The 16,289-nt window shown below is 39.4% G+C and overlaps 1 protein-coding gene across 7 annotated transcripts in view; it reads right to left on the bottom strand.

The window, feature by feature from the left end:
• The window catches only part of LOC149841092 (serine/threonine-protein kinase GRIK2-like), a 66,497-nt gene extending 50,208 nt beyond the window's left edge, over nucleotides 1-16,289 (bottom strand). For 3 of the 7 annotated variants that reach the window (XM_090004656.1, XM_090004652.1, XM_090004658.1), the window contains exons 1-5: nucleotides 16,115-16,289; nucleotides 15,584-15,802; nucleotides 11,639-11,713; nucleotides 11,518-11,562; nucleotides 7,611-7,685 (exon numbers count right to left, since the gene is read on the bottom strand). In XM_090004656.1, coding sequence (XP_089860782.1) covers nucleotides 7,611-7,685; nucleotides 11,518-11,562; nucleotides 11,639-11,713; nucleotides 15,584-15,787 — 399 coding nt within the window. In that variant the 5' untranslated portion in view covers nucleotides 15,788-15,802; nucleotides 16,115-16,289. Of the gene's footprint in view, nucleotides 1-7,610; nucleotides 7,686-11,517; nucleotides 11,563-11,638; nucleotides 11,714-15,583; nucleotides 15,803-15,905; nucleotides 16,013-16,114 lie in introns of all 7 variants that reach the window. The other 4 variants (XM_090004653.1, XM_090004654.1, XM_090004657.1 and 1 more) reach the window with 4 other exon arrangements.

The raw sequence follows: 16,289 nt of genomic DNA on the forward strand, positions 1-16,289 counted from the left end.
GACGATCATCACAGCCTCAGCGTCAAGAAGACGTGGGTGCATCAAGAGGAGTTTCTTATGCACCACAATTGTGTGTTTGAGGAGCATGGGGAGCAAACTGTGAACACAGTTGTCTCGCCAAGCCGGGCAACCGGGAATGAGCCTCTCCATGGTGTAGGTGTTGAGAGTGTGGGGGACGGTGATCCCCACCCCACGAGTGGGGGGTCTGATGGCCATGGGGAGTAGATAGTGGTTCTATCGCCCAGCAGGGCAGTGAGGATCGATACCCTCCATGGCCTCCATGGTGTAGGTGGTGTTAAACGTGTGGTTCAAGACAGTGTTCCCCAGCCCACAGGTGCAAGATTTGATGGCTTGTCATGGGTCGATAACATGGGTCTAGATTGGCAGGGCGCAAGGGATGAAATTAATGAAGTTCAGATCCCTCGTTCTTGGGCTCAGATCGTGGGGTGCAACACGATAAAAGTGAATCCAGATTTGTTGCCCCCCTCTTGATGACAACAGTAAGAAATCAATTCATATTCTCTAATCATTCTATGATCAGAAACGGGGAAGGTTCTCTTATTCTCTGGTGTGTAAGTGGGTTATGCGTCCCATGGAGAGGTAATTCTATGTGGTGAAGCTCTATAACTGTTGGAAATTGTGCATGAAGCCATCATTTTCCTCTCTTCTGAACAATAAGTTCTTCGTTTGGTTTGATAGTCAGAAGGATATGCTATTTGTCCTTCGAAGAGGCCCTTGGATGGTTGCAGGCAGGACCCTATTGATGGAGCAGTGAGACGGTGCAAGGATTCCCAGGTTTCGTTTTTGGTCTTCCCTCTGCAATGTGGTGTAATGATGTGTTTTGCTTAACTGCAGAGACGTTGGATGAAAAATTGATTGCAACAGATGATGGCACATCTTCCCAGGTTAGATTCCACTTTGCCAAATTCCTAGTAGAGGTCCAGATTAACTCTGATCAAGTGGAAGCCATGTCGATCACCTTGGGTGATTCGTTCAGCGGGATCTCAAAATTGAATTGAGTCCTCTACGAGGATTTGTGGGATTTTCCAGTCACTTATTATGCATGTGCCAGACCGCTGCTCTAGGCGCCAGTCCCAAGAAAGTGTTCTCAGAAGGAATCATGGTGTAGCTCGGAGGACAGCCAAGGTATGGGACTTCAAAACAATGAATAATAGCAACATTAACTCCTTTGCTGCATTGAATGACATGCAAGATGATGAGGATGAGGTGAGATCTCTCTCTCGTGAGTATATTATGGTGACCACCCAGAACAATAACACTAATATGGAAGCTCATACAAGTGTCAACCATCAGGATGGTAGTCCTGGGAAGACCATCAGGAAGTTGAGGTTGATGCGGAGGTAGCTGATGAGATGAACAATGTAGTGGACTGCATCCAGTCGGCCAATGATAGTCCCCGTTTATTGGGTGACAACAAGGATGTATATCAAGAACTGATAGATGAAGTTATCGAAAATCAATCTATTTTGTCTCAAGAAGATTAGGGCACTGTTCAGGAGTCTTTGGTGGAGGGGAAGGTGAGTAATGTGGTTATTGAATCAAAGAGGAAGCCTGGTAGACCAAAAAAGGGTAGCTCTGTCAAGCAACCCTCAGTTGTGGGTGGCATAAGTGTTCGTCCACGAGGGGGTGAGGTGGTAAACCTAAAGTCAACATTCAATGAAGATTTTATCTTGGAATTTAAGAGGTTCCGCAAAAACCTCTGCTCATGGAGAGTTGCAAAACTCTTCGTTCACTTATACCGTTTATCATAGAACCGATGATTTCTTTCAAGAGATTCAAGTCTTTGAAATTCAGGTACGTTGATTTTAATATGGTTCATGATGTTTTATCTTATGATGATCACATGTATATAGAGTGTATTTGGGATCCATTGAGAATTTAATGTTAAAATATCCATGTTAATGATGGATATATTTGGTATTTGATGATTGATCAAGTAAAAAATAAAAAATTTATAGTTGTTGAAGTGTATTTAAGTAATCATTATAGACATCGATTACGGCAGTTCTAAGCTTTTTTGGCCATAATGGAAGTGTAGGCTCAGTCGTGGGTTATTAAGGATTTTAATTGTGTTCTAAATGCCTCAAAGAAGACCGGGTTGCCTTAACTATGTTGGCCACTTTCAAGACTTTATTTCAGCAAGGGGGTTGTTTGAGATTGGGGATCCTAATGTCAGATTCACTTGGACAAATAACTATAAAAGTAGATTTAATGTCCATTGCAAACTTGACAGAAGATTAATAAAATATCAGTGGTTTGATGATGAAGGTATGGGATATGCAGTGCATCAAAGGAAGAGGTATCCGTTTAAATTTTATTCTTGATGGTTGTATGAACCTGAATGCATTACGATTTTTTCAGAGTACTAGAATATAGCCTAAACAAATTTCCCTATGATTTGTGTTCTTAATAAACTCAATGAAGTGAAAACCTAATTAGTTATTTGAAAGTTCAAGATAGGAAAATTTAAGGAGGATTGATGACCTGCGTGAACAACTTCATGTGGTGAAGCAGAAAGTAGACAGACTTAACCCGACCTATGAGGATATTTAGCAGGAGATTATCCTCAAGCAAGATTTCTGGAGAAGGTTTTACTCTATGAGGAATCTCATTGGAGACAGAAATCACGAGTTTAGCGGGGGGGATGCTTGATTATTTAAAGCATCTATCAAGGGGAGGAGACAGCTTAATAATATTAATAAATTGTTGATAGATGGTTACATAGTGACTGATAACCATCGTAATGAAGATGAATGTTTTAAGTTTTTTCAGGGTCTTCTTTCGGAAGGGGCGGCTAGAGATTACTATATGCCATGTCAAGGAGGCTTGGCTGCATCGCAATCAAAGAATGATGCTTTATTGGCTTTGGTTTCAGCTGATGAGATTAGAAGTGTTGTTTTTTAGGCAAATGGAGAAAAGTCCCCAAGGCCGGATAGCTTCCCAGGTCTGCTTTATCGAAGTATTGGGATATCGTAGGGGATGACATTATTGCAACAGAAAAGGATTTCTTTATTAAAGGGAATATTGTTAAAAATGTGAATTCTACTCTTGTAGCTCTTATACCGAAGGTTTCGGGTGCGGAGGAGTTGAAAGATTTTCAGCCCATCTCCTTATGCAACTTCCCATATAATATCATTTCTAAGGTCATGGTTAATCGGATGAGGGGTATTCTTAAGAGAGTGATCTCAAAAAATCAAGGTGTTTTTCTTAGGGGTAAGGAATAAGGATATTCGTGAGGGTATTTTGCTTGCGCATGAGGTAGTAGATTTCATTGTTAGATTAAAAATCCATGATTTATGCTTAAAATTGGATATGTTAAAAGCTTATGATAGAATCTTTTGGAATTTTTTGGAGAACTCTCTTCTTTTTGGACTTCCATCCTACATGGGTTCAAAGTGTGATGCTATGTGTTTCTACAACGTCATTTCGTGTGGTTATCAATGGTGTTCCTAAGAATAAATTCATGAGTCCTCGTAGCATTAGACAAAGAGATCATATTTCTCCATATTTTTTATGGTTATGGAAAGGTTGTCTAGAAGATTGAATATGATTATGGATTAAAATCAGTCAAAATTTGTCAGATTTTCTCATTATGATCTCCATATGTCTCACTTATATGTTCTCCTTTTTTACAAAACCGATAGAAGAGCAAATTTGAATTCTCAAAGGTATTCTAAAGGAGTTTGAGACCGCAACTAGTATGAGGGTAAATGATAATAAATTTGTCATTATTCCTTTTAATATTAAGCAAAATTTTGATGTTTGGTTATCCCACATGCTTGGTTGACAGTTGCATGAGTTGTCCATTAAATATTGGATCTTTCACTGTGTATTGGCAAATTGAGTGCAGATATATGCCAGCAAGCTATTTCTAAAGTCCAGCAGTGCATAGAATGTTGGCATGCAAAATTGTTGTCTTATGCCGAAAGGATTTTACTCATACAAAATACTCTTTTAAGTATCCCAGTTTTTTTTGCTCCTTTCTTTTAAATTGCCTAAGAAAGTAATTAATCAATTGAAAACTTTTTTTAAGAATTTCTTGTGGCAGGACTATGATTCTGGAAAACGTCCACACCAGTGTTGTTAAAAGTGTTGAGGCGTAGTGAGGCGCTCCACCAAAATCTAAGGCGAGGCGTAAGCCTCGAGGCGCAAAGCGTAAGCCTCAAAAAAAAATTAACTTAAAAAAAATTATAAAAATTATCTAAAATCATAAATAAATAAGAAATGCTTTATTGATGAAGCGCCAACCAACACGAAATAAAAAATCTCAAATAAATACGAAAAAAATATGAGATTAACATGTAAAAGTAACATTAATGCAACAACTTGATCTATATAAGTATCTAATTGCATAAATATGAGCATTCATTCAATAAAAAACTAACATTAACAACAAAATGCATATTAGCAAAGGCCCTAATATTATCTGTCACCTGGAAGTTCAGAGACATCCAATTCATAACAAGAAGTATGGCAGAAGTATATTGCTTGTCATACAATAATCAAAGAAACAAACTTCTAAATTTTTAGCTACAAACTGAAAATTCATATCATGAAGAGAGAATTCAGACTTATACTAATTCACAGACAAAAACATACACAGATTTTTTTTTTCTTTAACATCCAAAAAGCCGATGGCATCGGCTTGCTCGTGGTTTCATCATTCTGAGGGCCTTCATGGCATCAGCCTGCTCGTGGCCAGGCTATAACAACACACTTTCAATCCCTCTTTTCCTCCATTTAGTGAAGCAAGCATTGTGTTTTGCATGGCACCCATAACCACATTTAGGTTCCAGTCATCCATATCGCCATTCCTGTCATTAGGACCTCACTGATGCAAGTTGTTTTCATCAAATTGGACCCTGTGTATGTGATCTACATCATCCATTTAGTGAAGATCGGCATTTGAATAGACAGAATCCGACTTATGTGCAAGACTTTTTGTTGATTCAAAAATCAATAACCATTAATAAAAACATGGTTTTTTTGTTAAAGAACAATGTCAAAATAAATTGAAAATCATGTTTTTTTTTGTTAAAGAACACTATCAAAAGATTGATTTCTATTAAATCAACCCTGTTGAACCCATCGATAGGGCCAGATTGATCAAAATAACTTAGTACCAATGAGATCCCAGAGGAAGTTATGACCACAGAGGATGATATAGGGATGAGTGGAGCCGGGTTCCCCATAAAAGTAGGTTACACGGTTTCACAAAGAACAAATGACAAAAGAAGAAGTTGGGGAAAAACACATAGATCTTCGTCGACCCATCACGGAGAAGAAGAAGCAAAGAAGCTTACCTGTCACCGGAAAACGCAGAGGTCGCCGGAATGGACGGCGGTGGCGGTGAGTCGCTGGCCGATGGCGAGTGGTGGCCGGCGGGTCGCCGATGCCTTCTCAGCAGAGGAAAGAAGAAGGTGGAAGAGGCGATGACCGGCGACGGGTGGTGGCCGGCGGCGAGTGGTGGCCGACGGAGAGTGGTGGCCGGCGGCGAGTGGTGGCCGACGGCGAGAGGGGACGGAGTGGAGAGAGAAGGGGCGAGGGCTTTCCCTCGCCCCGAAGCGCCTGTCTTTTTTAAAGACAGGTTCTCGATCTTTCGAGAATACGGGCCCGGATCCGGGTCGAACTCGGGTCCGAGCCAGCCGATTTCTTAATGCGCGCCTCACTTTGAGGCGTGCCTCGCCTCAAGGCGTACGCCTCAAGGCGCATAAGGCGTACGTTTTGCGATTTTGCGCTTTTTAAGTGCGCCTCAAGGCGAAAAGCCCCTCGCCTCGAGGCGAGGCGCGCTTTTTGCGCCTTGAGGCGCATTTTTAACAACACTGGTCTACACCTTATGCCATGGGAGGTTTTTTGTAAGCCAAAGCTGGAAGGTGATATCGGTATTCAGAAAATTGAAGAATTGAATAAGGCGTACCTGAAAAAATTAGCCCTGGACATTTACTTTAGTAACTCCATGTAAGTTGATTTCATGAGGGTCAAATACCTGTAGAATAAAAGTTTTTAGGGAGCTAACTCTTTAGGAGGGTCAGGTGCTTGGAAAGGTATTACGTGAAGATGGTCAAATATTGAAATTTTCATCTCATGCAAGGTTTTGAATGGGTCCCAAACGAAGTTTTGGACTGACCTTTGGAATGGGTCTCTTGTTTACCATATTTCAAAAAGAAACAAAATATGTTTATCTAATCTTAAGCAGGTATCGGTTCAAGAAGGTCGTGAAGTTTTTGCATCATGTGCTTATGCACATTTCCTATATTGGATTGTATTTGGCATCACTTTTAATCATTTCATACAGATCAAGGGAGGGATAAATTATGGTGAAAAGGCATTTGTAGAGCAGAATATGTCTCTCAAAGAGACATGGAATTTCATTCATAGGCTTTGTCATATCAATGACATAAATATGTTTAGGTAAAGAAGGTTTCTTAGAGAGCTTTTTGGATGGTCTATTTAGCATGTTATAAGTGGTTATTGACCCAGGATAGGCTTCACGTATTTAGAGTAGCTCTTCCCAATAGGTGTCCATTGTGTTGTAGGGAAGAGAGTCATACTCATTTATTTTTTAAGTGCAGAATATCTCAAGGTATATGGAAATCTATATGTGGCAAGTTTGAAAGAAGGAAAATCCCCCACATAAATGTTATTCCGGAACTCATGTGGTGGATGTCCATTCAGTTTTCTTTATCATGACTCAAAAGGTGTTGGGATGTGGTTTTCCATGTGGTTTTAAGGAGAATTTGGCGCTTAAGGAATGCATGTTATCACGAAGTAGAGCACCCTAGAAGAGAGACAATCATTAATAGTGTTGTGTTTGTGCTTGTACTAAGCAATATACTTTGATGGCGGTGGCCTGCCGATTTGGAGTTGATGGTGAGGCTTTTCGCTAGAGGAGTTTTAGTGGCAGAACCTCTTTTGGTGAGTGACCCGAAGCTAAAAACTTTTAGATTTGGGTCTGATTCATTCTTAAAATTTGATCTGATAGCTTTTGCAGCTTATGACCAAGAAAGTATTCTCTTCATTGGAAGATGGAAACGTTGCACGATAGCCAGCCATGGGAAGAAGTTTGTTGCCATTATTTTAGTGAGTTCCCGATAGGGACTCGAGTGTAGGTGATTTCTAACAGCAAGAGAAGGTGTAATGTGCTTTCAACTGCTTGTGAGGGCCATGGAAACTCATCTTCAGCATTATCTCTCTCCCGTAGATTTTGTTTTGATAGTATTTCTCGTAAGGGCCCATTATTGGCCAAGGGTTATGTTCTTTTTTTACACTTGTAGAAGGATAAGCCACTGGATTGGCTGCCCTCATTGGGTGATAAGATGTAATTGCTTTTTATCATATCAATAGAATCCAGGGCAACCCCCAAGTGTTTCTCTCTCAAAAAAAAAAGTGTGTACCAGTCATGCCCTATTCCAAAGTTCCAAATGCATGCAGAGGAAATTTCTCCAACAGGTTACTTAGAAGAGTTGTATTAAGCCAAATTAGTTTACTAGCTTTAAGAAGCAGAAATCACAATCATTGAAACTTAAAAGGAATAATCATGTAAAATACTCCATGAACTAGTGATGAAAACAATCAATGAACATACGGACCTCCCTTAACACATCAGTCATAGCAGTTTCAGAAGGTGCCACTCGCAACTTCAATAAACGGGACTTGTAGAAGGCCTGCCATAACAAACAAAATTCAATTTCAATACAGCAAGCACCAAGAAGAAGGCTTACCGTTACCATCTTGCTGTAAAATTGTACTAAATCAATAATCATTTGAGAGGATATTCCATGTGTTATACTTGAATAACCCAAGGATGGTTTAGTTACGTTCATGATTATGGCAACATGCTTTATACTCTCCTTTTCATTGTCAAACTTAAACCACAAATACTTAGCTTTGATACAAGCAGACAAGGATACATTTTACTTGACACACATACACATACATATATATATAGATATAGATATTTGTTGCAATCGATTGCACCTACAATCGAGTTGGAATCTCATGATGTGAAATGTTTTGACTCAATCTAACCTCATAGATGTGTTCAGCATGCTCGATTTAGTAGAAATTAACCCTTGGATCATGTTTTTTCAATGAAAAAACATGTTTTTATGAGTCAGGAAAAATTAATGCATTCATAGCTGTTGATTTTTGGATCATTTGAAAAACCTGTATACAGGTCGGATTCTGGTGTAAAAAAAGCTGGTTCCCACTAATAAAAACATGTAGATCACATCTATGGTGTTAGATGTGAGAAAAAAATACAAAAAATAAAAACATGTGGTTTGCTAAGTCGAATGTAAATACAACTGACGGTAGCAAATATTAATGATTAACTTATATATATAGCGAGAGAGAGAGAGGGTGTATCATCAAACGCTTCTCAAATCAAACTGGATTAGATGAAGCATGTGCATCCGATCATGCAAAATCTCACCCAAAAGGACCCCTTTAGTGAGGGTCGGTGACCGCCACTAAAGGTCTTTTTCTTTAACTATTGTGCATGCACCGCTAATTGCGCACACACCCGACGTAACGTCAAACACTTTGCATGTTTGACGTTGCACCCCTCTACACATATACAGAACCGCCACCCCCCAAAGTTATCATAGGCTGGTTGCTCATACCCATTCTGCAAAAACTGGTGGGAAGGGGTGTGCCGGGTTGTTGCTTCAATGGGTCAATGGATTAGGAATTAATTGGACCTTTGTCCAGTCCAGTCTCCAGACCAAAGATGAGAACATCTAACCAGACTAGACAAGTTCAAATAAAATCCCAATGGGTAAAAACAAACCTGAACTAATAATATAAAACCTCTTTCCTAGAAAAAAAAGTATGAAGGATCTAGAGTTATAATGGAGACGACTGTGGATACAGGGATATGGCCATTTTTATGAAGTTTTCAATATGACTAGTATATAAAGGGACACTATGGTGGCCAAAATAGAGTATCTGTGTGATATAGGACTAGATCTCAACCAAAACTTATGTCAGATCTATATTTGGCTTGATGCTCAAACCAAGTTTAAATGTACTAAGTAGGTATCAGGTCATACCATCTATTATGGGTATGAGTCATGATACTACAAGTACAATCATCTGGACACAACAGAGGAGGAGCAACAGCCCTCATCTGTTAAGTGGTAGCCTACGTCACATAGGTATAGAGGAGGGTATGGGTATGGAGGATACAGCTCTATGTGTGTGTATGTACAGGTTTGGATTGAATTAAGATCCAAACCTATATGTATAAAAAATATAAAATATGGGTTTGGATTAGGTTATAAACCAGTTAAACTAAACTAAAAAAATAAAAGGGAAAAAAAGTGGGTTTGGGATCGACCCGACCAAGACACACAAAGTACCAGGTACGTACCCATCACCCACACCTGAGTTGAGCCGTGTCAACAAGGGTATGGGGCCCCTGGGCACATACCCATGTGATGTAGGTGGTAGCTGAATGTCAAACCAGAACTTTATATGCAGTGAATCTATGAAAATTCTCTTCTAGTATCCATGATTAATATGAATAGCAGACATGACACACTCCCTTCTTAAGAAAGGATCAAAAGAAATGTTTTTTAGTCATTTAGCACCTTAGTTGTCAAAGACGGCGCCTAGGCGACCTAAGCGCAGCCCCACCGCATGGTCGACCAGGTTTGGGCAGTGGGGGGGCCTATATTACCACCTAGGCTTTTTTTTATTCTTTTTTTTGAAGATTTTTTTTTTATCATTTGTTTTCTTCTTCGAGGAGAAGAGAAGGAAGAAGGAGAAGACATGTTATTTGTCCATTGCTTGTATTATGTCTATTGTTGAGAAGAAGAATAAAACATATTATTTGTCTATTGCTTGTATTATGTCGATTGTTGAGAAGAAGACATTATTTGTCTATTGCTTGTATTATGTTTATTGTTAATTTTTTTGTATACATGATTTTATTTTTTGTGTATTGTTATTCACATTGTTAGTTGTATTGTTTGTTTATTCAATTGTTAATCTATTCCTAATTTGTTTGAGCAAGTTAAGGTTATGTAATATAATGGATTTACAGTGTTCAACAACATATTATTTGTCTATTGCTTATTCTTTATTTTTTTTGTGTTGTATACATGTTTCTTATTATGTTTTTTATGTTTCTTTAATTTTTTTTATTTGGGGTACTGCCTAGGCCTTTTTAGGGGCTCACCGCCTAATCACAACTAAGTTTAGCACCTGTCACATGGGTGCGGGTGCGGGGATGCGGCACTTCCAAAAAACCCGGGTGCGGGGGTGCAGCAAAATATATATATATATATATATATATATATATATATAGGACTTATAACCAATTTTTTTTTGCTGGTGTGTTTGTTTGAAGACTTGTTACCCACATTCTGCTTGTTGTGTACTTTGGCGCAACGGGACAAAATTGATGAACCAAAAGGATTGGCAATCTGATCGACCCAGCCTGTTGCATTCTGCTGACTGTCATGATTCAATCATGTCTGAAACTCCCTGGTCTTCACGAAAAAAAAATATAAGCGAAAGGTTTGATGTGGTTTGTTGGAGAGAGAGTCTTCACGAGGCCTACGGCTCCACCGCCACTGCCTAGGGTTCTTCAAATTTTATTTTATATACAGTTGCACACAGATCTCCAGTCTGGACTCTGGATGACAGCTAAAAGAAATTTATTGGATTTGACATGTGGAAAAGAGAGGTCTACACCAGGCTACGGCTAGAGCACCCATCTCATCAGCAGAAAAGTGAATACTAATAGCCACCAAGGCTACCACCACCATTATCATTTATTATGGAGAGAGAAAATCCTTGACGAAGAAAGATCTGGATGGTTGAAGGAGAAAGACTTCAAAAGGCTCTTGAATTTTGGTTTTAATTTTTGAGGAAGATGGATCATCATTTCCAAGTTAACCAACGTTGTGAATTCATTGTTTAGAGGCAGGAATAGCATGGGATGCCAACAAAGCTCGTCAGATGTTGTGGACACAAGTGCCCCCTTTATAAAACAAGAGCAGTAGCAGCAAGCAGGCATCGGTTGTTCCGTCCTTTCATTCTCTCATCACTACCTGCAGGGATCCAGCAAGGGGTGGGGAGAGGTGAAGAATCTGGAAGTCCTCGTCAGGGAATAGGCGACTCTAAAGAAAATCAAAATCCAGTAAGGGACGGGTCCCGCTGCGCGGTCAGCTGTCAGCAGAATTTTTTTTTTAAATTCCGCAGCCCATTTCACAGGGCAAATTTTTTTAAAAAAAAAATCAAAAAATTGGACCAAAATGACCCTGAATGTGGTCAACGCACCCAGGGTCAGGTTGACCGCACCCGCATCGCGTCGCGTCGACGCGGGTGCGGCACCTGTCTGGCCGAATCCCTGTGACATAGTTTAGCACTTGTAAAAGTAAAGCCACAAGCAAAACATCACAAGATCATAAGCTCAAACACGAACTAAAACCATCAATAACAGACAATGCCATTGAGAAATATATCATATGAAGGTAGGAAAATCACCTTAACTGCATATTGTTTCCCCTTTTTAGTGCTTTGGTATAAAACCTACTAAACAGCATGATATATGTAAGGAAAACACTTCTTGAACTGAATTAAAAAAGAACATTATGCATGCAATTACCACTTTGCACAGGCTTCCTATACGTAATGTACGCTCTCGAACATACTCGTTGATCATTTTTCTACCATTGTCATCCTACAAACACAAAAAAAATCATCATATGAATTAGGGCACAGAATTTGAAACAAAAAAGGAAAATCTGCAGATGGGTTCTTCCATAGTCCATAAATGAAGAGAATGAAAAAGGATGGCTCCACAATTTTTCCAATGGTACCAGCAACTGAAACATTCAGGGACTGTGTTATATGAGGAGTCAGATAGCATTGTAGTGCTTTGACTTCTCATCACACCAGGTTTGGAAAATAGAACCCAGCTCTCCCCCAAGATGAATCCAAGAAATTTCGTTTTTGTGCTGGCAAATTTGGAGGTTTTGAAGCTCATAAGGGTGGCATTGAGATTGATCCTACTAAGATGGAAGCCATCCACAATATTCAACCTCAAAAGAGTCTTAAGCAATTGTAGGCATTGCAAAGTCATCTCAAAAGGAGAAAAACTTGAAACCTTGAATTCTTCAAATACCATGCAGACTTTGATACATAAGATTGCACAAACACCTAAATTATTCAACAAGCAATTTTCCATATACAAATTTCCCAACAAATGGAGGAAGTGCACCTTGATTCCCATATTAGAAGTGAAGGAGATAAGCAGTATTGTGCTAACTATCCAGGTGCATCATTATCAAGCTTTAGGAGAGAGGGGCAAAGCCACATCTATAAAGAGAATCAAGTATTTCTGATAAAATGGAACATCAAAGGCTTGAGGCATGCTTTGTTGGGTCCAATCATTTTGTCAACATTCTCTCCAATGCAATCACCAACTATGTCACCTGGGTACAGGTACGAAGGGTATGACACGGCAATTCCAAAAAATGCGGTATATATATATCATAGTCACCTATATCGTTAAAATGTAATTTCTCGGTGAGGGTCTTTCTTGGAGAGATTTTCAAAAGTTGATAAATCTCAAGAATATCTCGAGAGTATAAAAATTGAAATATATATATATAAATAATAACAAAAAAGCTAAGAAAATAATAAGTTTTGCATTATTTTTCTTCCAAAAATATAAAGAAACATGTTTTAAAGGTTTTAATATATAAAAGAAACAAAAAAATAGGAAATGCAAACTTAAAATAAAAAATAAAAAATAAATCCCAAAAATATCACAATATTTTGTCTTCTTGAGATATTTTAAAAATATCATGAGATATTACCTTTAATATCGGTTACCTTAAAATATCTGTATTTCTCATGATATTTTCAAACTATAGCCGATATCAGTGCCATATATATATATATATATATATATATATATATATATATATATCACATAAATACAAAATAAATTGAATATAATCTAAATATATGTTATATATAAAATATATATTATATACCGAAAATATGAGGTTATAAACTGAAAATATAATTATAAATTACAAATTGAATACAAACTTGTACATACGGAGGAAAAATGGCATGTCCAAGTGTCGACGTGTGTCGACACGAGGATACGTATGTTGACACGGGTACGAAGGACAAAATGGAGTGTCCAGGTACATCAACATGTTGCCTTGACAGGAAAAAAAAAGAAGAAGAGGCCAAGCATTTAAATCAAGCATCAATAGCTACACAAGATGGTGATGAAGAACTTGATGACTACTAATGTCAAAACATCAATAACCATCACCATGCTGACATTATTTTCAAGAAATCTCGACTTGACATTCTTAATAAAAATATTTCTTAACACTGTACAGTCAAGCGATTAAGTTGGATATTTGTGTCATACATGTACGCCTTTGTTGTTGATGTGTGCTTGGGCCATGGGTTTCAAACGGTTCGGACATGGGATGGGGTAAGTCGACATAGTCTGGGAGAAAAATGGGTTCTTTCAATCGTCGCAGCAGAAAAATTACAAATTTGGTGGGATGGTTTCAACACCTTAAGGTAGGTTCGGTTCAAATTTCAAGGTCAAAGGACACAGGAGCAAAGAGTTACGGATTTTTAAAGGTGCTGAAAAATTCAAGACTGGACAGGGGCAAGTATGTTAAGGTTCAAGCAGTCTGATTTGCAAAGTTTGGTTCTCGACACTGGGGACTCAATCAATGCTCAAAGTTGGAGAGCTGACTAAGGACACTATGAAGCACCTTAAGTCCAAAAATCAAGACCAGACTTCCTACGGTTTGATCTAGAGGATTTTCAAAGTCTAACGGCTTTTACAAGGACTGCAGGGTTTAGGTAGGCAGAACTGGATTACCACGGGTTCAACTAGGTTTGGGTGATTAGGGAAAGGGACTCAGACCTCAGGGACAACGTGAAGGGCTTTCCCACAAGGCTGAACTCGCTGGATAAGGTCTGTTATGCCAAGGAAGCTTGGAGTTGTCTGATCACATCGGTTCCACGAACTTGGCAGCACAAAGGCTAAGTTGGACCTTGGGCAGCACCTGAAGACCCAATCCAAGCTTCACATGACCTAAGTAGAGATAAAAGAAGAGGGTGAGCCTTAGAGAGAGAAAGGGAGATATGAGGTAGGGAAGAGGAGAGAAATTGAGAGAGGCGAGAATTAGAGAGAGAGATAAAGATGTGAGAATTGGGAGAGAAATTCTGATTTTCATTCATGCTCAATGGAAATACAAGCCCCTTTTACAGGCATAGGATACCCTCATTAAACCCATACACAAATTTCATAAATTATTAAAATGATCCTAATTTTAGTTAAGCCTCTTTGGACTCCAAGTTAACTAGGCTATTTCTGGAATTCTGACCTCTAGAAATGGCCTAGCCTCATATCCTCTCACTCATATTCTTAGCACCCTCTTAACCCCATCTTCAATAGGGCTTCACAGCCCTCAAGTATGGCTAAAAATGGGGTAAGACGCCCCATGTGTGGGCCCCACCAAGCCCAGCTGGTCCAACTCCTTGGACCCTAGATCTGGTTCAACCCAATCCGATATTTCCCCCATGAACTCACCAGACAATGACATGATTTTCTAATAAATGTAATCAATTTTTTACTACAGAGAAATCCCTACTTAATATTCATCTTATAGCTGAAGATGTGTGAAAAAACTATTTTGGTTACACCTTCTTCGTAGTTGGTTCGGAAACCCATGTGAGACACATTAGATGTGTCCTAGACTGCCCTCTCTGCAATATATCTACACATGGGTGCACACACACGTGCACGCACACGCATGCATGTGCACCGACCACCCACAGAAGGAAATCCTTTAGACTTTCAGATAATGCAAATGATGTAGTGCTTATTACTTCCTGCGGCGTAGACTTTCCAGACTGGCAGTCTTTTGGCTCCGACTAGTTGGTTATTAGAAATTATAGTACAGAATTAGGCTAGAATACAAGAGTAACAAACAAACTAAAAAAGATAAGAAAAACTAGTGGTTCTACGGTGGCATTGGTCAAGTTCTGTTGGAATGAAAAAATTAAAAAAGAAAAGAAAAACTAGCGGTTCTATGGTGCCATTGGTTATAGTAGCAAGTGGTTACATGCAGTAAGGCTGTAGATTAAAGGTAGATAATATAAATACTAGTAGTGATAAAGAATCACAGTGGCAACAGCACAATGATTGTCCACAAGCTCTGTAATCTCCATACCATCACGTCTGCGGGTGTTTCTTCCCCCATATAACCCCAAAATTTTAGCCCCACAAAGTAGGAGAATATGAACATAAAGGCTCATCCAGAAAGGGAGAATGCGCGATCAAATTACAATTATTGAAATTATAGTCATAATTGTATTCAGAGGCCAATTAAACGTGCGACTATGATTAGAATTTTCATTATACGCAGATCAAACGTGTGACTATAGAAATTCTAGTCGGAAATTATGTTCGAGGTCAATCAAATGAACAAATCCAATCCAATGAACATAAACACACTGAGTTCTAAGGAACCCTCCGTCTGTAACCACATGGTCTTCTTACCTTGTCCAAATTGAGAAGGCGGGTTTCCTTGACAGGGGTCACCCTGCAAATCGGTCGAGATTTGATCGCCCTCTGTTGGAGTTCAAGGGCGCCCCCGGGATCTTCAGGGCCATCCGTCAGGAGAAACTCATCGGGAGCACCATGAAACGACCTCACCGACTTTATCGGCTCCAGAAGAAACCCCAAACAACTGCAGCAGCCCATCCCCCTATCCGCACCCTAAATTCAATAAATTTCCCATTCAATCACCTTCCATACAGTAATCAAAAAAAAAACAACAGAGAAAACAGCAAGAGAAGGCGGTACAAGCAACGCAACAAACCTTTTGTCCTGTTAGTTAAGAAAACAAAGGCAAAAAAAAACTTACCTAAAAGCCAAAACAGACAACAAGAAAGCGGGCCAAGAGGTCGAACGACACCACATAAAACCCTAAAAGGAATAGGACAGGAAGTTCGAAGTGACGAGTTGCCAGAAAGATCGAAGAATAAAGCGGAAGGAGAGAGAGAGAGAGAGAGGAATATTCCGGCGAACCTTCCGCTGTATCAGATTCGGGGCGTGCGGATGACGGCGACGACGAGAGAGAGAGATGGGGGGTTCAGGCCGGCGCAAGATGGCGCGTCGGTCGGTGCGAAAGGAACGAAACTTGGTCACGAGAGAGAGAGAGAGAGAGAGAAGGCCGATGTATCGTCGGGATGGCAGTCGTTTC

The sequence above is a fragment of the Nuphar pumila genome, chromosome 4 (genome assembly GCF_984573655.1).
Source record: "Nuphar pumila chromosome 4, dmNupPumi1.hap1.1, whole genome shotgun sequence".
NCBI lineage: Eukaryota > Viridiplantae > Streptophyta > Magnoliopsida > Nymphaeales > Nymphaeaceae > Nuphar > Nuphar pumila.